Here is a 24,168-nt window from a genome sequence, read left to right as displayed (position 1 = left end):
GCCAGCTGCCTCGTCCAAACAACTACGGTGCTCCTTGGCGACGTGCTTGGCGTGATGCTGCCGCACTTGGTGGCCGTCTCTCCATATCACGTGATTGAGATCTCAGGCCGCATTGCCATCAACGAGGCAGCTACTATCTGGATGCTTGGTGCGTCCGAGCTCTCTCGTCGCGTCAACAGCTTGCACGTCTTCAAGCTATTCTCCCCGATGGCCACCGAGTGCCCGCTACGGTCGTCACGGCCATCTCGCGCTTCATCAGCTCATTGTGTCGATTTGCGTCATTTTGAGCTCCCACCCGCAGGCTTGTGGCCGCCTGGTCCCTGCGCACCAGCAACGGGCTGCGCGACCTCGAGATCATGGGCTCGCTCGACTTGCGACGTTGCCCAGGCGGCGAGTGTCTACGGCCTTGCACCAACGCGCTGTCCCCAGTAGCGTTCTCTGATACGGTCGTGGCGTCGTTGGCGATGGCGCCATGATCGTGTCGGAGAACACCACTGGAGACAGTGAGTCTATTCCCTTGCATCTGACGCACCTCTCGCTTGACCATGTGTACGCGGGTCGTCGCGGTCATTGCGCGAGCTCTGCGACGTCTTCTCGGACGCGCTCCAGTGCCCGACCTTTAGCGACATGCTCGTCGGGACGGCTGAAGATGTACGGTCCTTGATCAGGTTTTAACGCACCTCGCGACTGCAGCATCTGCACCTTCAAGTGGCCTCTCTCGACGACTACATGATGATATAACGACGTCTTGGCCAATGTGTACCGAGTCAACCAAGGGCCGCATATCGCATTGGGCCGTTAAGGGAGTAGGGTGGGGTGCCCGCATTGGCGTTAATGCACCAGCTAGACGTTCGGGTGCATTGCTCCTCGCAGGTGTCTTCATGACTTCAGCACTACCGGCACGCGGTTTCTGCATACCACACTGTGGTCTGCAGAGATGAGGCCTCAAACAGGCGGCCGACAAGAGCTCCGACGGCACACTGCGTGTACAGCTTCAACGTATGCACATTGTTGTTGCTCTCGTCCCACGAGAAGGCGCCCAGAAGCTCAAAACCGCGATTTTCTGAAGGAGCACTGGGAGTCCATCCCAGGTTTCCGAGAACTTGGTGGCCATAGTTTGCGCGTCGAGTGTGTCACAAGGGATGATCGTCCCGTCAAGCCATCAACTTCTCACTCCATGTATAGACTTCGTCGACGCCTCCAGCGAAGTCCAAAGTTACTTCAAAACCATGATCACGCGAAGCATCATCACGTCCTGTCATCACCAAACGCACTGGCGAGGCCGCCTACATGTACTCGTAGCCTGCAATCGCCGCGACCAAGCCAGCAAACGATCGAATGCAGCAACCGCAAAAGGCCAAGCGCTTAAACGACACTGCAATATCACGCTCTACGGGGTCTGACACGGGCATCTCGGGCCCTCGTCAACATCGGTCGTTCCTGGCGCCACGTTTACGTGTGTCATCTTCGTGTTCGTTTCACGTGGACCGGCGCCATCTGGGCGTCCCACATGGCGTCTTGTGGATGGCTGTCCACACGCGATGGCACTGCACGAAAGCTAATGAAGTCCACTTTGCCCTTTTCGTCCCCGCAACAACCGTCACTCTGCCAACCCACACTCCTTAATCGTGGAGCGGCTGGAGGCCGTCGAGAGCAGCGTCCTAGCCGTGGCGCGGAGAATGCATGCACATAGAAGGACGCAACGATCCTTGTCGGCTACTGCGGGTGCGCGCTGGCGGCCAGTGGCTCTGGGCTGGGGAACTGCCGCCGAGAAAAAGTGGACTTCGCTGGCGTTCGTGACGATCATCGCGCCAAGTAGCAAGTAGCTGGTCGCACGGGACTTCGACGGATTTCTCTCCAGGCCATCGTTTCTCCCAATCACCACTTGGGACAAACCCGACTCATATCTTTAGGGCTGTTTCATTGGTCTATTTCCATCAGCATTGGCCAATCAAACACGTGGTCTTGATAGCGGCCAGGACACGACCACAGGGATCTCGTCGCACCAGGATCCCTCTCACCTCGCTCGTCAACTACCCAGCCGTTTACGCATAGTTAGTATACTCCCAGCTCTTTTCCTGCAGCTTCGGAGCCTCTGTAGACGTCGAGGAATCGGACGTTGCGATGGCGAGCGTCGATTCCGCGCGGGAACTACGTCATTGCTGTGATCGGGATTTACTGGTGGGAAACCTCTTGTATTACAGTGTATTTTGACGCGTAGCGCAATCTCTGGTGGTGGGTGGCGCGTGGAAATCACGTTTCCCACGTCGTCCCACAGCCTCTGAAGTGCCACGTACGTTTCCCACGGCAGTTTTCCACACTGGATCGCGTGCGCCACGGACACATCCTTGATCCTCGAGCTCATAGCTCATTTTGGATTTCACCATGGTCGACCCAGCGCTACCGAAGCGAATTGTGATCGTCGGCTCGGGCGTCACGGGCCTCACGGCAGCGCGCACCATCTGCAAGTACTCAGACTCCCGCGTGACCCTGGTGGAGGCCGCGCCGCGCCTCGGCGGCCACGCCTACACGATCGATGGGCCGTCCGGCGAGCGCATGGACATTGGCTTCATGGTCATGAACAACCTCACGTACCCCAACTTGAACAAGCTCTTTGCCGACATTGGCGCCGAGGTCGAGCCGTCCGACATGTCGTTCTCGGTCTTTGACAAGGACTTTTCGTGGTCCTTCCAAGGCGGTGGGCCTGGACGCTCCGCAACGTCTTCCGGCCGCGTCTCTGGCAGTTCATCTCGGCGCACGGTGAGTTCGCCAAGCGCGGCCTTGCGTTTCTCCAAGACGAGACGCCACGCACGACGACGACGCGCGAGTTTGCGGTTGGCCTCGACCAGCGCTTCGTCGACAAGTGGCTCGTGCCCTTCATCTCAGCGGTCTGGAGCACGTCCCATGAAGGCGCGATGGACTTCCCGATCCAGCCGCTCCTCAAGTTCATGCACCATCACATGTTCCTGACGCTCGAGACCGTCGCATGGACAACCCCGGCGAACCGGTCCGAGACGTACGTGCAAAAGCTCGTGGCGCTCTGCCCCAACTTGGAGGTGCGCACGTCGTCCAAGGCGAGCCGCATCGACGACGACGCCAAGGAGCTCGTGCTCGAGTCGGGCGAGCGCCTTCCGTACGACGCGCTCATCCTCACGTGCAGTGCGCCCGAAGCCGCGGCGCTCCAGCCGCCAGCGACCACGCGCGACTGGCTCGCCAAGTTTGAGACCAACCCGTCGCGCATCGTGTGCCACACGAGCAGCACGGGCATGCCGACGCTCAAGGAGGATTGGTCGTCCTGGAACGTCGCGGGGACGCCGGCCGACGGTCCGCAGGTCACGTACTGGATCTCGCGCCTCCAGAACCTTTCCAACGACAACGTGTTTTTGAGTTTGAACCCGGCGACAACGCCCGAGGGCACGTTCTTTGAGACGACGCTCGCGCACCCGACGATGAACCAGTCGGCGTACGAAGGGCAGCTCCAAGAAGCAGCGTTCCAGGGCCATAAGAGCGTCTACTTTGCCGGCGCGTGGCTTCGCAACGGCTTCCACGAAGATGGCGCGGTCTCGGGGCTCTTGGCGGCGCGCCGCGCGCTATGCCGCGACGACATTCCCGTCGAGTTTCCGACGCTCTCGGGCCTCCCAGCCGCCAGCGTAGTCGGGTCGAGCCACCATGCGCGCCTCCTTCCTGCCGACAAGGCGTACACGATCGACTACGACATGCACTTGCACAAGTTTGACACGCGCTGCCCGCCGCCGTCGTTCCACCGGCGCGACCACTTTGGCGACGTGCGCGTGCCCATCGACACGTGCGTGCGCCGCGAGCTCGCATCGCGCCTCAACTACTGGCCCGCCGGCAAGATCGAGACAATCGTGAACCTCCGGTACCTCGGTCTCGGCTTCAACCCGCTCACGCCGTACTTTGCGTACGACGAGGCCGGGACGCTCCAGGCGCTGCTCGTTGAAGTGCACAACACGCCGTGGAACGAGCGCTGTCTGTATGCGATGCGCGTTCTGCCCAACGACGTGCTGGCGCCTGCGGTCCATCCCAAGATCATGCACGTCTCGCCCTTCAACGCACCGCCGGGCAAGCCGACCGTCGGCGAGTACGAGTTCAAGCTCGTGGGCACGTCGAGCATCACCGTGACGCTCCGCGAGGTCGACACCAAGGCTGTCATCATGACAGCGTCCTGGAAGGTCGACTACAACAAGAGCCACACCATCCGGACCGGCTCGTGGCGCACGGTATGGCAGATCTATGTGCAGGCCGCCAAGCTCTTTGCCGCCGGCATGGCCATGCACGCGTACAAGGCGCAGCCCAAGCTCAGCCTCCTCTCGCCGATGCTGTTTACGCCCATCCTTGCGTTTATGACCGTCGCCATCGCGTTCTTCCAAGCCGACATGCTCGTGTCATCCCTCCTCTTTGGCGCGCTCGGACCGCTGCTCGCAATGCACCACCGGTACCACGGCGCGCTCATCCCGGCCTCAGGCCTCGCCTACCTCGTGCTACTGCTGGCGGCGCTTGTCGCGGGCACGTCGACCAACTTTAACGTCTCGCTCGCCATCTCGTCCGTGCTGGCGTTCGCCGTTTCGATCTTCTCGACGACCCCTGCGGACGCGCTGCGCCTCTTGAGCTACGGCAACTTGGCGCTTGCGTCGGCTGCTGTCGCGTCGCCACTGCCGCTGTATGTGACGGCGAGCGCAACGTATCTGAACGTCTTGTACCTCTGGGCGGCGCGCCAGTCCACGGCCAACGCGGTCGGCGGCTACGCGATTGCGACGCAGGCCGCGCTGGCGAGTAGCGTCGTGCAGAGCTTGCTTGCTGCGCCGTCCGAGACGCTTTTGGCATCGAGCCACAGTCTCTTGGCGACGCACCTCGGCTTTAGCTTTCTCGAGCCGTCGTCCAACTGGGAGTTTTACGCGCATGCGATCATCGTGGGTGTGATTGCGCTCCTGCACCCGTGGGAACCAGTGCTCTTCTCGTGGCCGCTGCTTACGGGCTTGCTGCTACTGCAAGCTGGCGTTGGCACGGCATGGGCTTTCCTCTCTCGGTCGCCGGCGTTTCTCGCGAAACGGGATGCGCTCGTGACGCACGTGCTCCAGGCTGCCGTGCTCGCGGCGACGTCGGGCCGCCTCCTCCTCGTGCAAGAGGTGCCGGCGAACCCGACCGCGCAAGTCGTTGTTTTGAAGCAGCCGTTCGCGTTTTTTGAAGCGCTCCTCGCGAACGGCGAGCTCGGTCTTGGCGAGGCCTTTGTACGCAACGAGTGGGAGCTCGGTCCGAACGCGACGCTCACGGACGTGCTCCACACGCTCGCGGCCGCGAACCTCCAGGACAACCTCGTCGTCTTGCTTCTGCCGTACCTCTCGCCGACGTTCTACTTGCGCCGCGCGGCCTTTCTCCTCAAGTTTGGCGACCTCGACCGGACGCAGTCGGCCAACTCGATCGCCGAGCACTACGACGACGGCAACGCGCTCTTCAAGGCCTTCCTCGGCGACGACATGGTGTACACGAGCGCGAGCTGGGACGGCCTCCCGCCCAACGCCTCGCTCCGCGACGCCCAGCGCCACAAGGTCCAGCGCATGCTCTCGCTCACGCAGGCGCAGCCAGGCGAAAAGCTCCTCGACATTGGGTCCGGCTGGGGCTTCCTTGTCCATGCCGCGCGGGAAGCGGGCATCGAAGCCACGGGGCTTTGCAACTGCCGGTCCATGGTCGCGGCGGCGCGCGAGCGCTACGGCGACGCGCTCTTCTCGCTGCGCGACTACCGCGACATTCCGGCCACGCACGAGTACGCAGCGGTGACCGCCGTCGAGATGATTGAAGCCGTGCCCGCAGCCCACTATGGCGACTTTGCGGCCGCGTGCTACCGCGCGCTCAAGCCCGGCGGCCGCGTCGTTCTGCAGGTCATCCACGCCTACGCGTTCAACAACCCGGTCGCGCGCAGCCGGACGCCCGTGCCGCTGGGGACGTTTGTGACGACGCACATTTTTCCCGGGCAGCAAGTGCCCAACTTGGATTTCCTCCACGAAGCGTTCATGGAGCACAAGTTCAAGCGCGTCTTCACCGAGACGCGGTCGCACGACTACGCCGAGACGCTGCGGCTCTGGGCCGAGAACCTCGACGCGTACCGCCACGCGCTGCCGCCGACGGTCTACCGCAAGTACAAGTACTACCTCAATTGGTGCGAAGTCGGCTTTAGCATCGAGAAGCTCCACCTCTCGCGCGTTGTCTTTGAAAAGCCGCTGGACGAACCCAAGAAGGTCTAGAGTTAAATCGAGTCGAAATATACATTTATGCATGCGTGGATGACACACGAATTGGTTGAGAAGGACAACACAGAAGCGGCAGTGGGGTCGTCTTGGTGATGCAGGCAGCGAGAACGACGCTGCGGAGTCGCATGCACTTGATGCAGCTGGGCGGCACCGTCGGAGGTAGACAGCTTGTTATCGTTGATAGCCGTACACAAAGGGCTGCGCAGACTCGCTGGGGTGTCGTACACTGCAGATGGCTGTGGCGATCCTCGCGGTTGCCTCGAGAAAGGCCGCAAATGTCATGAGCGGGTGCTCTAATCCACCAACCGGACACTGCCGGATACTAGAAAGGCGCACCCAATATGCTGAAATGGTGCGCTATCGTCCGTGCATACAGAAATCAAGTGTTTTTGGTAGGATGTTCGAGATATATTGACGGATATTTGACCAATAAGACGAGCCCAGCGAAGATTTTGAGGTCATTTCGCAAGCGGACGGCAGCAGGCAGTAGGCAGCAGCATGGCGGTCCGTGGCATTAGCGGCGATGCCCACTTCTTCGAAGAGAGCGTCAACATGGAGCGGATTAAGAAGCTCCTGGACAACAAGACGGGCAGCGCCGGCGTCTCGGAGAAGCTCCAGGCTATGAAGACGCTCCTCGCCATGATCAGCAAGGGCGAAGACGTCTCGCTCTTCTTCGCCGACGTGGTCAAGAACGTGATTGTCAACAGCGTCGAGGTCAAGAAGATGGTGTACATGTACCTCGTGCACTACGCCGACGCCAACGCGCAGTGCCGGGAGCTCGCGCTCCTCTCGATCAACTCGTTCCAGAAGGACTTGGCCGACCCGAACCAGCTCATTCGCGCGCTCGCATTGCGTGTCATGACGAGCATCCGCGTCCGCGATATCATCCAGATCCAGATCATTGCGATCCGCAAGTGTGCTGGCGATTCGTCGCCGTACGTGCGCAAGTGCGCGGCCAACGCGCTGAGCAAGGTCCACGCCATGGACAGCGTCGACCAGAAGGAGGTGCTTGCAGAGATCATTGCGCTGCTCCTCGAAGACTCGAGCACGATGGTCCTCGGCAGCGCGGTGCAGGCGCTCAACGAGATCTGTCCCGACCGCATGGACCTTCTCCACCGACCGTTCCGGAAGCTCTGCCACCTCCTCGCCGACATTGACGAGTGGGGCCAAGCGGTCGTGATGCAGGTGCTCACGCGCTACTGCCGCGAGCAGTTCCAGAGCCCCAAGCAAGACCCGCCGCCGCAGAACCAGAAGGACCAGTTCCCGAAGCGCAAGGTCAAGAAGGGGTTTTACTCAGACGAGGAGGAAGACCCCAAGGCCAAGAGCAACAACAACAACAAGGGCTACAACGCGTCGCCGTTCATGCTCGGCGGCAGCGCGTCGTCGTCGCAGCGCGAACACATGCCGAACGTCGGGTCCGTCTTTCGCTCGACGGACGTGGCGAGTGGCATTGGCGGCGGCGAAGAGCTTGACGAGGACCACCGACTCTTGTTGCGGTCGTCGATCCCGCTGCTCAAGTCGCGCAATTCGGCGGTCGTGCTCTCGGTGTCGACGCTACACTACTACTGCGGCACGCAGAGTACGGCGACGTGCACGCTCCTCGGCAAGTCGCTCGTGCGCATCATGCGCAACCAGCGCGAGATCCAGTACGTCGTCCTCTCGGTCATTGCGTCCATGGCGACCGCGCGGCCCGACATGTTTCTCCCGTTCCTCCAAGATTTCTTTGTGCGGGCGACCGACCCCGCGTACACGCGCCAGCTCAAGCTCGACATCCTCACGGCGCTCGTCACGGAAGACACGGTGCCGACGATTCTGCGCGAGTTCCAAGCGTACGTGCGCCACGTGGACAAGGGCTTTGTCACGATGACCGTGCGTGCGCTCGGCCGAGTCGCCGACGCGATGCCGTCCGTCTCGGAAAAGTGCCTCAAGGGTAATGCCTCTTTCTTATTTGTGTCTGAATTCTACCCTTTGGATGATAGGACTCATGCGCCTTGTGCGTTCTGTCCATGAGAGCGTCGTGGCCGAGAGCGTTGTCGTGATCCGCCAGCTGCTGCAGCAAGTGCAGGCACCCAACGCGTCGCAGGCGGTCAAGGTCGTCCGGTCGCTCGCGGCCATGATGGTCTCGGGCCGCGTCTCGTCGCCGTCAGCCCGCGCGTCGATCGTGTGGATGCTCGGCGAGTTTGCGGCCGAAGAGCCCGTGGCGCCCGAGACGCTGCGCTGCATGTGCGCGACGTTCACGGACGAAGACTCGGACGTGAAGCTCCAGTTGCTGAGCTTGGCCGTCAAGCTCGCGCTCAAGACGCCCAACCACCCCAAGGTGCAGCTGTGCCTCCAGTACGTCGTCGAGCTCTGCAAGTTTGACTTGGACTACGACATTCGCGACCGCGCGCGCCTTGTGCGTTCGGCGCTCCTCGGCGACGGTCTCAGCCCGCAAACGCTCTTTCTGAGCAAGAAGCCCGCGCCGCTCATTGGCTGCTACGAGCAAACCAAGTCCAAGTTTACGCTCGGATCGCTCTCGGAGCTCGTGCATCACAATGTGCCCGGGTACCTCCCCCTCCCGACGTGGCGCCTCGAAAAGGTCGACAAGAAGCTACGCGACGGGTCGGTCGAGGCGCCGGCGATCGTCAAGGACGCCCAGAAGAAGTCCTCTTCGAGTAAGAAGCCGTCGGCCAAGTCGACGTCGCGTGGCTTTTACAGCAGCGAAGACGACGACAGCGAGGATGACAGCGAGGATGACAGTGATGATGACAGCGAGGCTGACAGTGACGACAACGCCTCGGACGATGACGACGACAGCGAGGCCGAGAGTGACGACGACGCTTCGGACAACAACGAGTCGGAAGACGAGGAAAGCTCCGAAGAAGAAGAAGAAGAGAGCTCGTCGGAAGAGTCGGAGCCCGTGAAGCCCACCAAGCAGCGCAAACCGACAAAGCAAGCGCCGGCGCCGGCCCCGACGCGCAACCTCTTGGATCCGTTCGACTTTCTCTCGACGGGCGCATCGTCGTCGTCGTCGTCCATCAACTCGATGAGCATGATGGCCGACTTGAGCAACCTTACAATGAACGCGGCGGCGCCGACGTCCCGCTCCGTCTTGCTCGCAAGTGCCGTTGGCGACGGTCTCCAGATCGAGTACAGCTATCTGCGGACGCCGTCCATGTACGCGCCCAACATGATTGTGGTCCAGTGCTACCTCCTCAACCAGTCGTCGACGCCGATCGCGCGCATTCGCGTCGAGCTCGATGCGCACGCGCACGGCGCGCTCGTGCCCTTTCCCGAAGTCCCCGTCGTGTACCCCGGGTCGTCGTCGATGGTCCAATTGCACGTGGACTTCGCGGGCAAGCTCAAGGGCGTCCCGGTGCGCATCCTCACGGGCAGCGCCGAGGACGACGACGCGTACTCGGGCGTGCTCACGCCGTCGATCGGCGAGCTCCTGCACCCTTTCCACGTGACGCCCGACCAGTTTACGGCGCTCTGGTCCAAGCACAAGATTGCGTCTAACGAGCTGCAGCAGTTTTCCACGCCATTGACCCTCGCCGCGCTCACGCAGCACGTTGGCCACGCACTCAACCTCTGCCACGTCAACCCGCACCAGATGCTCATGCCCGGCAACGTCCAGGCACCTGTCGTCATGCAGCTCTGCGGCAAGCTCCGGTCGGACAAGAAGGAGGTGTGGCTCCTCGCGACCATCGAGATGCAGTACGCGACGGGCACGCTGCGCCTCCAAGTGTCGTCGGGCGACGCCAACCTCGGCGACACGCTCCTTGATGCGCTCGTCGACGCCATCTCGAGCGCCCACTAGGCCCTTTGTAGATGATTCATGTAACTACGCATCATCATGCGGATGGATATATGATGGGTGATGTATCGACTACGCCCAGGACTTGACGTGGCGCGGGCTCTCGAGCAGCCGCTTGATGTAGCAGATCTGGAGCAGGACACAGGCAACGTACACGAGCGACTCGAGCGTCCCGGCGAGCGAGACGCGATCGTTCGTGCTCTTCTCCGCTACTCATGGCCGCATGTTTAGAAGAAGGAACGAAGCGCTGAGATCGGACGTACTCTTCATGTGCCGGTCCGTGCGCAGCTGCATCAAGCGCTGCTCCGACTCGAGCTCGCCGAGGCGAATGTCGAGGTGCGACGCGTACTTGGCGAGGATGCTCACGTGTTCTAGCATATGAGGAGGAGGAGGAAGATGGATATGGTATGCGAGCGTACCTTTCTCGACGGGGTGCTGCGACTGCAGCGTGTGCGTCACGTGGCTCACGAGCTTGCCGTCGCTCGCGTCGTTGACGAAGCACACCTCGTAGACTCCGACGCTCGACGGCTTGACCTCGTACGTGCCCTCGACGTCGTCGTCGCGGCTAAAGACGATCGCGCCGGTCGGGTCCTTGACGACCACGTTGATGGTCGCGGCCGCGGTCGACACGATGTACGCGCCCGAGACATTGTCGCCGAGCGACTTGACGTCCTCAAAGAAGCACGACGACTCGAGCTTCTCGATGTAGAAGGTGAGACCCTCGGACGGGTCAAAGTCAAACTTGCTCAGGTGCTCGTTCTGGACGGCCGCCGGCGCGAGCTTCCCGTGCGTGCCCATGCCCATGACGAGGTCCTGGTCCTGCTGCTTGTACGGGTCAAAGTCGTCGAGGATCACGGGCGGATGCGGCGTCTCCTCGGCGCGGGCGAGCGCGGCTGCGCCTAGGACCATGGCCCACAGGCAACGTGTCGTCGGCCCCATGTTGCTGATTAACGTTTAGTCGGGCGTGACCGACTGAACGATTTGTCCCAAATCCTGCCACAAGCAGCAATTATCTGATCGCATCTTGCCGAAACGTCGTGGGCAAAACTAGGTTTTCCCCCACGGACTGGTACCCATTTAGTCGACGCACGACATTCTTTCCGCATTCGGATCCGGTTACAAGTATTAAATTCGGCATCTGCCGTATATACGTGCGACCGATGGACTGGCACCAGTCAGCATTGCGCTTTCCCGAACTTTGCCGAAGATGTTTGCCGTGGCCAACCTCCGCCGCGCCGTCGCCCGCGCGACCAAGACCCGGACCCTCGTGGCACCGGCCAAGGCCAACCGCGCGCCTCTGAACCGCCGCCACTTCTGCGACAAGGCACGCAACCAATGCTACGCTGTGCTGGAGCTGACCGCGTCGTAGGCCAAGCCCAACCCGGCGCAGGCGGAAGCGCAGACGGATGCGATCGTCTTGACGCCGTACGAGAAGGTCGCTGCCACCACGCAGGTCGGCATGTGGGCCGGTATTGCCGGTTTGTCGGTCGTCTGCGGCTACTTTATCGTGCGCGAGCTCTTCCCGAGGTAGATGGCGATCGTGATGTGGGACCAAAGCTCACCGAATGCTATCCTAGCCGCATGAGCCCCAACTCGCTCTTCAGCGAAGCCAGTGACATTGTCTTGCAGAACGACATGGTACATACGAAGTGCTCATATGTGAACCTGCGCTCACAATGCATGGTGGATGGTAGGTCTTGCAGCGCTTGGGCGCGCCGATCCGCTGCTACGGCCGTGACCACGGTGGCCACAAGGAGGGTCGCCGCAACTTTATCGAGCACGTCGAGCTCAACGACAAGGAAGGCAACAAGACGCGTCTTCGCATCAAGTTCAACCTTCAGGGCCCGAACGGCAAGGCGCAGGCGTGGGCCGAGACGTACGCGAGCATGAACAAGGGCGAGTACGTCTACTTGATTGTCCAGACGTACACGGGCGAGATCATCAAGATCCAAGACAACCGCCAGATCCTTCAGGCCGACTCGGAAGAGGAGCGTGACGCCCTCAAGCGCTTGCTCGGTGGCAACTAGACGACGATTCGATAACACGTTTCCATTACCCATGCTTGTGGTCTGCTTCGATCGCCTTGCGCCGACGGTCACGTGTGCTTCAAGCGTGCAAGTAGGTCGACGACAAGGCCGAGCACATGGGGTGCGGCATCCCATCATGGCGGTGCAAGAGAAAGCGGATGGGCGGGAGACGCGGTGTGTCCCGGGCATACGTCGGCGGCGCGGCCACGGCGTACGGCAGCAAGAGCGGTCGGTACATTGTCTTGAGGCGCCGGAGCTTGGTATCGCGCCGCCGCTGGTTGGCGTTCTGCCTTGCGCGGTGGTGCGCACAAAGTGAGTGCAGATGGCCGTTGGGCTTGCGCGCCCGCGGCTCCCGGCACTTGCCCCGCGGCGCGTACTGGCACAAGAGAGGATCGTCCATGCAATCTTCAAAATGACATGGCCAAGATCCCCAAATTAGCTTCCGACTTGCGATCTTTCTGACTACCGTCGGTTGTCAACGGCCTTCTTCTTCTTCGTCACGGCGGAGACCAGGCTGCGTCTCGCACCGCCACCGTGACTTATGGGATGCCACGCTGTGTGCGTTGGCCTCGGCGCAAGACGACGTTCCAGCATCTCTGCAACGGACCCTCTGTGGGATGCGACGGGTTCTAGCAGCCGCCGAGAGCCTGCCAAGACAGTCCATTTAGCAAACAAAGCAGCATGCATTCATATCAAAACATCCGTTGGCGATCAAAGCGCCTAGTCGTCGCGGCGCTGCGCGGCGAGGAGCTGCTTCTTCATGGCTTGGAAGCGAATGAGCATCCAGTAGATCGTAAACGTGAGCGCACTGATCCACCAGTTGCGCTCCGAGCGCCAGCGCGACGCCTTTGCTGGAGATCCGCCGAGTAGTGCTTCTCGAGGCCTTCAACAGGGTGCGTGTAGCGCTTCTGGAGGTCGTACGTCTGGCCCGCGAGCGACACAAACGCGAGAAACGTGATCACCGAGACGACGGGGATGCCCGCGAGCTCAATCTTGAATAGCATGTCGACGAAGCGGACGACGCCCTTGGCGATCATGCGCGGGAACGGGATCGTGAGGAGCATGAGCCTACGCAGGCGCATGAGACGCCATGCCACGTAGCGCGGAAGGTGCGTACAAGACGACGGCCGGCGGCAGCAGCACGTAGGTCCACGTTGCCCACATGCTCATTGAGTCTGGTTGAGTGTTTTCAGAAATGGGCTCTGGGGAGACCAGGCAGCCAGTACCGAGTGATTGTCTTACGACCTACATTCTAGCACCAAAATTCAGTGGCGCCAAAGACCACCCGCCGCTACGTGGACGCCTCCGATGATGCTGCCACTAGTTCGTTCGAAGACACTGTTTGTCGCCACAGGAATCCGCTGCGGGCAAGACGCGACCTCGTCGTTGCCAACGATCTGGTCTGGCGAATTGCTCGAGAGACTCGTCATTGTATAGAATGGCCAAGCGTCGCAGTCCACGATACCAGTGCCAGTAACATTAAAACATGCAGCGTAGCAGCCGATCATGGACCCCGACTGCTGCTCATAGCCGAGCTCTGTCATGCTAATAACACTTGGCTCAATGGACGCCAACGGCTGGAGCTGCTGCGAAGAGCTGTGCACTACGTAGTGGCCTCGTTGGTAAGCGGACTGCAGCGTCGGTCGGTTCACGTGTGCATTTATAGTCTTATTAGTCGTCAAAGACGACCTTCTTCCCCGAGAAGGCGTGAATGTCGACCTTCTCTTTGTCCTTCTGGGCCTGCTTGGCGGCCCACGACGGATGTGACGTCTTGTCGACGGCCGGTGCCTCGGGCCGCGTGCGCTCGACGCGCGAGGGCTTGGTCGGTTTGGCAGCAGCGGGCGTGGACGGCTTCTTCGCCGGCTTCGGGCGCTCCTTCTTCTCACGGAACGAACCGCCCGACTCGACGGGCCGACCGGTCTTGGCGGCTTCGATCATGAGCGCCTTTTGCTTACGGGCGCGCTGGCCAGGACGGTTCTTCTTGTGCTTCTCGCCCAAAAAATCGGCAATCACATCTTCCTACGCAGCACATGACAATGATACGCACGGAGCTTCCTGGACGATGCTATGCCAACCTCTTTGGCGCGGTCGTTGGCGTCGCCAAAGCCCGAGAGCGTCCCGACGAAGAGTGAGACAGGCGCTGCGCTACTACGCGCACCGAGTCCGTTTTTCTAGCAGCCACATGAGTCGTCGTCCATATTGGAGAAGCGAGAGTCGGACGTACGCCACGCGACTTGTTGAGCTCGGCGTTTTCTTCCTTGAAGAGCTTTTCGGCGCGCTCGCCCGTCTTCTCTTTCCACGTCTTCATGACGGGCGCGAGACGCTTGTGCTTGAGGAGCGAGGTTTCGATCGCCTTGATCTTGGCGGCAAGCTCGTCCGGGAGCTCGACGGCCTTGGCCTGCTTCGCCGGCGGGTCGAGGCCCAGAGAAAGAAGTGCACGGCGCACAACCAGCGAAATGTCGAGGTTCTACAAGCACGCCATAAGATGTACGCCAAGGCCGTCTTGGCGCGCATACCTTGAGGAGCTCGACCTGGATCTGCAGCGCCGGGTTCTCCGGATCCTTCCCGAGCACCTTGATGACCTTCTGGAGCTCAAACGTCTTGATCTTCTTGAGCTCGCGCGAAAAGGCGACCGACGCCTGGTGGCTGAGCTTCTCGTCCTCGCTGTACTCGCGCTTCCGCTTCGCGCTGCTGCCTGCCATGGTTCTGATGATTGGTTTCAGGATTGGCTGGTGCAATGGGCCTATTTTGTCCTAATTGGGACTTTTTGTCCTCATGTCGCATATCTCGCCCGCACTTTCGAAGGCAGCGTCTACGGACACTGCTCCACCACAGCGCTCTGCATGCAGCAACAGCACGTCCTGTACTACATGCAAACTTTGATGTCGCCTCGTTCTCGATCGACCAAGCTGTCTGCTGCGGCACTATATGCTCGCGTCATTGCAATGGACCTGGTTAGGATCGAAATTAGGACATATTTAGGACAAAATTAGGACAATAGTCCAATTGGCACTTGTATTTTGGTGGAGCATGGCAGCGATCGGTCGTCTGGCACGCGCGCTGAGCACCAAGGTGCGTGTGCGCCAGCACGTGAACCCGCTCGCCCGGCGCTTCGAGGCGCCAATCGATCTGCCGGATTGGCCAAGCCTCTTTCCGCCTGCGTCGTCGCAGGTGCACTTGGACATTGGCTGCGCGCGTGGCGGGTATCTCTTTGCGCTCGCCGCTGAGCACCCGACGCAGTGCTTTCTGGGCGTCGAGATCCGCGAGCCGCTCGTGCTTGAGGCCGTCAGTCGCGTCCACGAAGAGAAGATTGGCAACGTTCACGTCCTCCACGCCAACATGAACCTGCACATTGACGCGATCTTGTCCTCCTTGCGCCCGACGCATGCGATCTCGAGCGTCTCGATCTTCCACCCGGACCCGTGGATGAAGAAGCGCCACCTCAAGCGCCGCCTCGTCAACCCCGCGTTCGTCCAAGCCCTCGCGACGCACTTGGCGCCGGCGACGCCCGTGTTTCTGCAGACCGACGTCCTCGACCTCTTCGAGTACATGGTCGAAGTCTTTGCCGAGCACCCGCACCTCTTCACGCAAGAGCCTGGCCCGCACGAGACGAATGCGATGGGCATCCCGACAGACCGCGAAACGTACGTCGTGGACCATGGCGGCGACATTTACCGGACCGCGTTCCGGGCAAACTAAGAAAAATGTTGTTTCTTCCGACACGTACCTAACTGCAAGGCTAGCTGTGGTGGCCTTTTCCTCAACCGAGTGCTGCGTTGCGGTGTGTTGTAAAGGCCAAGCTAAAGGTCTGCATCTCACTGGCTCGTTCTACGAGCTGGCCACGGAGACGACCCGACGAGCGTTGATTGGCACCAAGCTTGTTGTTGATGACAGACCATGGAACCAATAACTATGATGGCGACTTGACGATCGCTGCGATGCCAATTCACTCCCTGAGCGTGCCACGTGTGTCACTGTCGCCGTGCCCATCTATTTTTACCCCACTGGCGCTGCGATAGTCCGAGCCCTGTTGGCGCCAAAAAAGACAACTTATCTGTGCGAATTCGGCGGGAGAGCGCCGGATACCCTTCCGTATCCGGAATATGCGGACGGGCGACCATGTTATCCGGATGGCTCGCAACGAGGTTGAGTGGAAAGCACGATGGACTGGGCGTGCGTGAACTGCTCGTTCGAGAACCCGCCGCAGGCGGCGCGCTGTGAGATCTGCCGCTCCGCCCGCCCTGGCGCCGTGGAATTTGGCTCGGCCAAGCGCGCCCGCGCCTCGCCGACGCCCGCGCGCGGCAAGAAGAAGACCAAGGCCGCCACGCCAACGTCGTCGTCCTTCTTCCGCGAAGACGCGCGGCTGCTCGAGAAGAAGCTGCAGCAGATGCGCGAGTGCTTGGGCAATGGTGTGAGTGACGAAGAGATGCGGCGGCTGCTCCAGAAGAACGCGGGCAGCGTCAGCTTCTCGATCGCAGCCTACTACGAACAAGCGTCGCGCCAAGAAGCAGCGACCGCCGACAGCGACGTCACGTACTGGACGCGCTCGACGGAGCCATCCATGTACTACCTCGGCGTCGCGACGGCCGATGCGTCGGTCACGCGGCGCGAAGACCGCTCGATCAAGACTGGCGCACGGTACGTCAAGAACCCCTTGACCTCGACCAACCATGCGCTCTTTGCCGTAGGTTCCACCTTCAGGTCGAAGGCGGCAACATGGTGCGGGTCGTCACGACGTCGGGCAACGTCGTCGTTGGCCGCATGGACGAATCGTGGGAAGAGATGCTCGCGGAGCTCTTGGCAGCGCGCCTTGTGGCGGTCGGCGCGACGGTCGTTGAGGCGCCGTTCGAGTCGGCTGTCTTTGCGCGCTTCCAAGTCCAGCTGTTTGTGTTTGGTGCGCCAGCCTTTTGGTCGGCGCTCGAGAAGACGCCCGTCACGTATACCGACCATCGCTGGAAGGAGAAGGCCTTCCTCCTCCTCGAGTTTCTCGGGAGCCCGAAAAAGTCGATTCTGACGCCGTCGTCGACGCTCGTACTGCCCGGCGAGACGTATGAAAAGATGAGCGACGACGTGTCCGTCGATGTGCTGTACCGCACCAGCATCTCGCCTCACGATGCGATTCCGGGCTACAGCGCCGAGGCCGTGCACGGAACGATGCACAACATCACGCTGCGGTCGTACCAAGAAGAGGCGCTGCGCTGGATGCTCTTTCGCGAACTCAACCAGAACGCGCTCAGCGACAGCCACCTCATTGGCCAAGCGCTTCGTACAAAATCCGCAACTACCCTAACGATTGATCTGACAAGACACTAGGACTGGACGGCGCCAGTGTCAGTCTCGACGACGACGAGTCGTCCAGCACGATGCATCCGGTACAATTAGATCGGAGGGCACACAAGGGATCCTCAGCTCTGCGATAGCTCTGGTCGACGCGGACGTGCACCCACCGCGGCGCAACCGTGCCCTACTACGTCAACGTTTTCGAACGCCTTGCTGCGCTGACGCCGCCGGCGCCGCCCGTGCCATGCCGAGGAGGCATCTTGGCCGACGACATGGGCATGGGTACCTCCTCCTACACGTTGATGGCTCGCGTCACACGATGCTAGGTAAAACCATCATGGTGCTCGCACTCGTGGCGGCGCGGGCCAAATTGTACACGGCGGATTTTACACCGGCGCACGCTTCGGGCAGAACGCGTGCCAAGACGCTCGTCGTGTGCCCACTGAGTTTGCTGCACCAGTGGAAGCAAGAGTTTGAGACGCGCGCGCCGACCCTCCGTGTCGCTCTGTATTACGACGCGCCGAAGAAGTCACTGGTCGCTGTTGACGCCGACGTCATCTTGACGACGTACGGCGTGCTCTCGAGCGAGAAGGAGTCGGCGCTGCACGCGTTCCACTGGGACCGGCTCATTCTGGACGAGGCGCATTCCATCAAGAACCGGTCGACGGCGTACTTCAAGTCGTGCGCGGCACTCTCGGCCACGCACCGCTGGTGCCTCACGGGCACGCCGATCCAAAACTCGCTCGAAGACATCTTGTCATTGCTCGTGTTTCTCCAGTACCAAGTACGTTCTCTCCACGTCGATGCTCTGACATCGATGGCCCTGAGTGTCTTTTAGCCATGGGACAAGACCGAGTGGTGGAGTCGAGTCGTTGCGCAGCCGTACGAGAAAGGCCAGCAATGCGCCTTGATGCGCCTTCAGGTATGCGTCCGCTCGGGTTTCAAAGCCCACTCACTGGATACGTGGAGGCTATCCTGGGCCCCATTCTACTTCGGCGCACGAAAGCAACCCGCGATTCGAGCACGGGCGAGCTCATCGTGCAGCTCCCGCCCAAGCGCATTGAGGTCGTGCGTCTCACCTTCTCGGCCGAGGAACGCCAGTTCTACAAGGCCGTGTACGCCAAGAGCCGCGGTGAGTTTTACGGCTACGTCGAGAGCGGCAACGCGATGGCGAGCTACGTGGCCATCTTTGCGCTCCTTCTGCGTCTTCGCCAGGCGTGCGACCACCCGTTCCTTGTCATGGGCAAGACCGAAGTGCAAAAGACCGTCGCGCAAAAGAAGAAGGCGGCGGCGACGGCCACCAAGCACGCGACCAACGCCGACTACTACGCCGAGCTCACGGCCATCTTGCAGCAGTCGTCGTCCGAGTCGTCGTCCTCAGCGACGACGTCAACGACGAACAGCAGCGACGAGACGTATATTTCAAGTCGGATCCTCGAGATCCAAGACGAAGGCCTCGACTGCCAAGAGTGCCCTGTCTGCTTGGACGTGCCTCAATCGCCCGTGCTCACGCCGTGCGCACACTTGCTCTGCCACGAGTGCGTCCGCGCGGCTTTGGACACCGCGCCCGTCTGCCCCGTCTGTCGCGCCGACGTGGGTCTGGACCAGTTGATCCCGATCACGCCGCCCGAGCGCGCCGACGTGACGCCGTCGCCGGGCGACAGTGCCGGGAGCACCAAAATGCGCCAGCTTCTCCGCGACCTCGAGGCGCTTCGAGCCTCGGAGCCGCACCGAAAGGTCGTCGTCTTTTCCCAGTGGACGCACATGCTCGACCTCGTGGGCTCGACGCTCAACCAGCACGGTACAACCCACGTTTTGTAGATTCCTCCATCTCAACGATACCGTAGGCTTCTCGACCGTTCGCTTTGACGGGTCGCTCAAGCAAGACGAGCGCGAGCGCGTTCTGTCGGAATTCAGCCGCGGGTCGGCCAATGTGCTCGTGATTTCGCTCAAGGCCGGCGGCGTCGGCCTCAACCTGACCGCTGCCTCGGTCGTTGTGCTCCTCGATCCGTGGTGGAACCCGGCGCTCGAAGACCAAGCCATTGACCGCGTCCACCGCTTGGGCCAGGACCACGACGTGATCGTGAAAAAGTATGTCGTCGACGACACGGTCGAAGACATGATTCTGCAGCTCCAAGAACGCAAAGCCACCATGGCATCGACGGTCCTCGCGACGTCCAAGCCCGGCGCCGACAGCGACGGGCGCCTCGGGCTCGCCGACTTGCTCAAGTTTTTCCGATAAGAGTTATAAACTGGCACTTACTACATGAGCAAGAGGGTCTACCAGCCAGCAGCTGAGGGTCATGCAACTTTGCCACGTGGCTGGGTCGCAACGCCTCTTGGTTGAGCATACAGTAGAGGAGATCATAATCGTCAAAACGGAAGACTAGTAAATGTCAGACAGACCAAGCACAATCCTTGAAACTGGAGGTCGTCTCGCTGTGTGCCACGAGCCCAAGGTGCGACCCAGAAACACAAGGCAAATAAAGATGATTAGTGGAGCGCTTACATGACGCTGCAGCAGGGGCACTCGTCGCCGTAGACGCTCGCGTTGTTCAGCTCGCCGCACTGGCGGCAGCGCCAGCTCGTGCAGCCATTGGGCAGCGGGTACGGCGTATGGCACTTGCGGCAGAGCGCGTTGCCTTGCGCGTCGCGTTGGATGTTGGAGTTGTTCTGGACAAAGCCAACGACGGGCGGCTGGGCCATAGCCATGGGGACGCCTTGGGCGGGGCGGCCGTACTGGTCGACGGCGACGGGCACACCCATGGCAGGCGCGGGGGCGGCCATCGGCTGTGGCTTCTGCGGGTAGTCGGACATGGCGAAAATGCGAAAATGAAACTTTGTCATCTATGCAAGTGATTTGAACAAAGTATACCCTTCGAGAATAAGATAACGGGGCCAAATATTTCCGGATGTATCGTCCCACATCCGGATATAAGAATCTGGCACATGCCGATTTGTGACAGACCGGCAACCTGACCGGCAACCACATCACGCTCGCGACCGCGCTGGAATTGGAGCAGCTATTGGAGTAGCATGACCGTATAGGATTATTAGTAACATCAAACACATTCACGTAATAGCGGTCATAGGCCGGTACCTTCTCGACGTAGGAAGAAAGCACATAGTACTCTCATTGCCTGCAGTGGCCATACTTTTCCCAGTATTCAAAATTCGGTTCTCTAATTGTCTACCAGCTGCATGACACACGTGCGCTTTAGTGCGAAAGTATTGGACCGAGGGTCTCATCTTGCTCGATCTTTAATCGCATCAAATGGGGTCGCCTTGGCACGGCAGGATGACCCCGCGGCGATACATTTGTACGTGGCACGCTGACAGGCGCCGGCAAAAAACCGGTCCTCTCTATCGCATTGTCATCCGGATATCGTGGAACGAGGCATATGCCACTTGAAGTCTTGTGGTTTGATTGGCTAAAATGCTGCAAAAAAGCAGCGAATCCGCGGGCGATGCATGGAAATGCTCCAAGTCGCTGGTCACAGCATTCGCAGTCTCTTTGCTTCCGAACCAGGCGACGACGAAGATGCTGCTGCGCCGCCATCCCACGCTGCTCCGCGCTCCGCGGGCGATGGCCGCCCGCTGGGCCTCGACGTATGAGAAGAGCAACGAAGGCGCACTCGAGCTCATGCGCGAGACGTCCCGCATGGAGCGCGAGGTGCTGCTGCCGCTCAACGACAAGCTCTGCGGCCCGCTCAACCGCGCGGTCGAGGACCGCCTGCCCGCGCTGCCCTTTGTCTTCCTCCTCGGCAACCACTCGAGCGGCAAGTCGTCCTTCATCAACCACATCCTCAAGCGCGATATCCAGACGACGGGCGTCGCGCCCACGGACGATGGCTTCACCATCATCTCGAACGGGTCGGCCGACTACGACCAGGACGGCCCGGTATATGTCCACGCTTCTATTTCTTCTACTTATACATGCTCATGTAGGCGCTCATCGGCGACCCGGACTTGGGCTTCTCGGGCTTGCGCCAATTTGGCCCCAACTTGATCCAGAAGACGAACCTCAAGATCCGCGCCGAGATCCCCATGGGCAACAACTTTATGATGGTCGACAGTCCGGGTATGATCGACAGCCCAGCGTCGCTGAACATGCGCTCCGAGACGGACCGCGGTTACGACTTCCCCAAGGTCGTCCAGTGGTACGCTGAGCGCGCGGATGTCATCTTGCTCTTCTTCGACCCGGACAAGCCGGGCACGACGGGCGAGACGCTCTCGATCCTTACCAACTCGCTCGTCGGCATGGACCACAAGCTTCACATCGTGCTCAACAAGGTTGACCAGTTCAAGAAGATCCACGACTTTGCGCGTGCGTACGGCAGCCTCTGCTGGAACCTTTCCAAGGTCATCCCGCTCAAGGATCTCCCGCGCATCTACACCATGTGCATCCCCGTCAAGGACTCGCAGACGGGCGCTCGCACGACCGAGACCGGCCTCGGCTCGGCCCTCGACGACCTCGAAGCCTCGCGCGAAGAAGTCATCAACGCCGTCATGCGCGCCCCGGAGCGCCGCGCCGACAACCTCATCACGCGCCTCTATGACAGTGCGCGCATGCTTGAGATGCACGCGACCGTACGCCTTGTCCCTCTTCCCTCTACCCATCTGACGTCGCCCTTCCGTAGGTCTTTGAGGCCGTCCGTGCCCAGTATTCGCGTGAAAAGTGGAGCCGCTGGTACATCGACTTGACGTTTGAATCATAACGTCACGGATATAATGCATACGGTAGGGCGGTGACGAGCTCGGCGCTCGTGGGCGGTAACGCGCTCGCGGCTTCGGCCTTTGTGAGCGGCATGCCCGAAGTTGCGGCGGCGGTCTCGGTCGCGTCGCTTGTGTCGGCGTCGGGCCTCTCGTGGTACAACCGCAACCACCTCTCGGACATGGAAAAGGTACTGTTCAATAGTGGACAATCATCGTCCAATATATGTATGTGGTAGGACTTGCTGAGCGAAGAGGGCTTGACGCACCACTTCCGGCGCATTTACGGCCGCCAGCTCGCAGAGAAGGACGAATTTGTGTTTTCGATCTGGCGCCGCGTGCTCCCGAGCCTCCAAGTCGCGCTCGCGACGCTCGGCTTCCAGAACCTCCCCAAGGTCAAGGCCAACGACATCAACGAGCTCCAGAAGATCATTGCCCAAGACATCCCGCGCCTGCGCCGCCAGGCCGCACCGACCGAGAACAGTGTCGCGCACCAAGTCGCAAAGCTCCTTCGTGGCTACTAGATGCAAGCAACAAGATGTATACGATCCTGGAGACCGACAATTAGAGACATTTTTGAGCGCAAAAATTATCCATTCCTGTAACTATGTTTTCGCAGCAGCCCACAAAAGACACACGTGCCTCAACAACGATATACTACCACTGCGTCAAGGGTGGCATGCGATGCGTCGCCGCGAGATAGCGGTCGACGTGGCACCTGGGCATCGATTTGAAAAGGGCGGACGACATGACAATCCGCCACAAGTCAAACCCACCGAGCTCCGACCCGCTGCTTTTGACGCCGTCGCACCAATTCAAGTCATGAGGAGCTATAATCATGACAGCAGCGCACACTGTGCTTGGCTCGCACGATAGATATGGACATTTTCAGAGATTTCCCATACATTTATACCTTTACACACCAAACCCAATGTCATTTCATCCTTTTAAAGGTCCTCCGACGTCGATTCGCCCCAAATATCGGCTCTACCACTGCGTCAAGGGTGGCATGCGATGCGTCGCCGCGAGATAGCGGTCGACGTGGCACCTGGGCATCGATTTGAAAAGGGCGGACGACATGACAATCCGCCACAAGTCAAACCCACCGAGCTCCGACCCGCTGCTTTTGACGCCGTCGCACCATTCAAGTCATGAGGAGCTATAATCATGACAGCAGCGCACACTGTGCTTGGCTCGCACGATAGATATGGACATTTCAGAGATTTCCCATACATTTATACCTTTACACACCAAACCCAATGTCATTTCATCCTTTTAAAAGGTCCTCCGACGTCGATTCGCCCCAAACAACGATATACTACCACTGCGTCAAGGGTGGCATGCGATGCGTCGCCGCGAGATAGCGGTCGACGTGGCACCTGGGCATCGATTTGAAAAGGGCGGACGACATGACAATCCGCCACAAGTCAAACCCACCGAGCTCCGACCCGCTGCTTTTGACGCCGTCGCACCATTCAAGTCATGAGGAGCTATAATCATGACAGCAGCGCACACTGTGCTTGGCTCGCACGATAGATATGGACATTTCAGAGATTTCCCATACATTTATACCTTTACACACCGAACCCAATGTCATTTCATCCCTTTAAAGGTCCTCCGACGTCGATTCGCCCCAAATATCGGCTCTACCACTGCGTCAAGGGTGGCATGCGATGCGTCGCCGCGAGATAGCGGTCGACGTGGCACCTGGGCATCGATTTGAAAAGGGCGGACGACATGACAATCCGCCACAAGTCAAACCCACCGAGCTCCGACCCGCTGCTTTTGACGCCGTCGCACCATTCAAGTCATGAGGAGCTATAATCATGACAGCAGCGCACACTGTGCTTGGCTCGCACGATAGATATGGACATTTCAGAGATTTCCCATACATTTATACCTTTACACACCAAACCCAATGTCATTTCATCCTTTTAAAGGTCCTCCGACGTCGATTCGCCCCAAATATCGGCTCTACCACTGCGTCAAGGGTGGCATGCGATGCGTCGCCGCGAGATAGCGGTCGACGTGGCACCTGGGCATCGATTTGAAAAGGGCGGACGACGATGACAATCCGCCACAAGTC

At 60.2% G+C, this 24,168-nt stretch overlaps 11 protein-coding genes across 11 annotated transcripts; 6 read left to right on the top strand and 5 right to left on the bottom strand.

The window, feature by feature from the left end:
• Positions 1-2,385: 2,385 nt before the first annotated feature.
• On the top strand, positions 2,386-6,300 carry SPRG_02207 (hypothetical protein; the record flags this gene model as incomplete). The annotated part of the gene is made up of 2 exons (XM_012340758.1): positions 2,386-2,654; positions 2,696-6,300. 2 exons carry the CDS (start codon positions 2,386-2,388, stop codon positions 6,258-6,260), a joined length of 3,834 nt encoding a protein of 1,277 aa, XP_012196148.1. The 3' UTR covers positions 6,261-6,300.
• Positions 6,301-6,730: 430 nt separating this feature from the next.
• On the top strand, positions 6,731-10,137 carry SPRG_02206 (hypothetical protein). Its single transcript, XM_012340757.1, has 2 exons — positions 6,731-8,196; positions 8,246-10,137. The coding sequence occupies exons 1-2, from the start codon at positions 6,765-6,767 to the stop codon at positions 10,063-10,065; spliced, it is 3,252 nt and encodes a 1,083-aa protein (XP_012196147.1). The 5' UTR covers positions 6,731-6,764; the 3' UTR covers positions 10,066-10,137.
• SPRG_02205 (hypothetical protein) lies at positions 10,066-11,059 on the bottom strand. Its single transcript, XM_012340756.1, has 3 exons — positions 10,482-11,059; positions 10,326-10,433; positions 10,066-10,271 (listed from the first exon to the last, which is right to left on the bottom strand). The coding sequence occupies exons 1-3, from the start codon at positions 10,999-11,001 to the stop codon at positions 10,135-10,137; spliced, it is 765 nt and encodes a 254-aa protein (XP_012196146.1). The 5' UTR covers positions 11,002-11,059; the 3' UTR covers positions 10,066-10,134.
• A 186-nt stretch (positions 11,060-11,245) lies between these two features.
• Positions 11,246-12,123, top strand: SPRG_02204 (hypothetical protein). The gene is made up of 4 exons (XM_012340755.1): positions 11,246-11,386; positions 11,432-11,589; positions 11,640-11,700; positions 11,757-12,123. Exons 1-4 carry the CDS (start codon positions 11,270-11,272, stop codon positions 12,087-12,089), a joined length of 669 nt encoding a protein of 222 aa, XP_012196145.1. The 5' UTR covers positions 11,246-11,269; the 3' UTR covers positions 12,090-12,123.
• On the bottom strand, positions 12,097-12,541 carry SPRG_02203 (hypothetical protein). The gene has a single exon (XM_012340754.1). The coding sequence runs from the start codon at positions 12,487-12,489 to the stop codon at positions 12,169-12,171; it is 321 nt and encodes a 106-aa protein (XP_012196144.1). The 5' UTR covers positions 12,490-12,541; the 3' UTR covers positions 12,097-12,168.
• A 268-nt stretch (positions 12,542-12,809) lies between these two features.
• On the bottom strand, positions 12,810-13,259 carry SPRG_02202 (hypothetical protein; the record flags this gene model as incomplete). Its single annotated transcript, XM_012340753.1, has 3 exons — positions 12,810-12,935; positions 12,980-13,157; positions 13,207-13,259. 3 exons carry the CDS (start codon positions 13,257-13,259, stop codon positions 12,810-12,812), a joined length of 357 nt encoding a protein of 118 aa, XP_012196143.1.
• Positions 13,260-13,729: 470 nt separating this feature from the next.
• SPRG_02201 (hypothetical protein) lies at positions 13,730-14,805 on the bottom strand. Its single transcript, XM_012340752.1, has 4 exons — positions 14,606-14,805; positions 14,314-14,556; positions 14,165-14,260; positions 13,730-14,108 (listed from the first exon to the last, which is right to left on the bottom strand). The coding sequence occupies exons 1-4, from the start codon at positions 14,789-14,791 to the stop codon at positions 13,761-13,763; spliced, it is 873 nt and encodes a 290-aa protein (XP_012196142.1). The 5' UTR covers positions 14,792-14,805; the 3' UTR covers positions 13,730-13,760.
• Positions 14,806-15,119: 314 nt separating this feature from the next.
• Positions 15,120-15,788, top strand: SPRG_02200 (tRNA (guanine-N(7)-)-methyltransferase; the record flags this gene model as incomplete). The annotated part of the gene is made up of 1 exon (XM_012340751.1): positions 15,120-15,788. One exon carries the CDS (start codon positions 15,120-15,122, stop codon positions 15,786-15,788), a length of 669 nt encoding a protein of 222 aa, XP_012196141.1.
• A 463-nt stretch (positions 15,789-16,251) lies between these two features.
• Positions 16,252-19,611, top strand: SPRG_02199 (hypothetical protein; the record flags this gene model as incomplete). Its single annotated transcript, XM_012340750.1, has 8 exons — positions 16,252-16,727; positions 16,778-17,355; positions 17,403-17,461; positions 17,510-17,651; positions 17,696-18,153; positions 18,208-18,291; positions 18,339-19,170; positions 19,217-19,611. 8 exons carry the CDS (start codon positions 16,252-16,254, stop codon positions 19,609-19,611), a joined length of 3,024 nt encoding a protein of 1,007 aa, XP_012196140.1.
• Positions 19,612-19,846: 235 nt separating this feature from the next.
• Positions 19,847-20,206, bottom strand: SPRG_02198 (hypothetical protein). Its single transcript, XM_012340749.1, has one exon. The coding sequence runs from the start codon at positions 20,184-20,186 to the stop codon at positions 19,875-19,877; it is 312 nt and encodes a 103-aa protein (XP_012196139.1). The 5' UTR covers positions 20,187-20,206; the 3' UTR covers positions 19,847-19,874.
• A 671-nt stretch (positions 20,207-20,877) lies between these two features.
• Positions 20,878-22,701, top strand: SPRG_02197 (hypothetical protein). The gene is made up of 5 exons (XM_012340748.1): positions 20,878-21,270; positions 21,318-21,959; positions 22,010-22,059; positions 22,114-22,273; positions 22,322-22,701. The coding sequence occupies exons 1-5, from the start codon at positions 20,911-20,913 to the stop codon at positions 22,604-22,606; spliced, it is 1,497 nt and encodes a 498-aa protein (XP_012196138.1). The 5' UTR covers positions 20,878-20,910; the 3' UTR covers positions 22,607-22,701.
• Positions 22,702-24,168: the final 1,467 nt, after the last annotated feature.

This window comes from Saprolegnia parasitica, assembly GCF_000151545.1.
Source record: "Saprolegnia parasitica CBS 223.65 unplaced genomic scaffold supercont2.5, whole genome shotgun sequence".
Lineage (NCBI taxonomy): Eukaryota > Oomycota > Saprolegniomycetes > Saprolegniales > Saprolegniaceae > Saprolegnia > Saprolegnia parasitica.
Note: the sequence above shows the minus strand (reverse complement) of the source record. Positions and strands in the feature narration are given on the sequence as shown.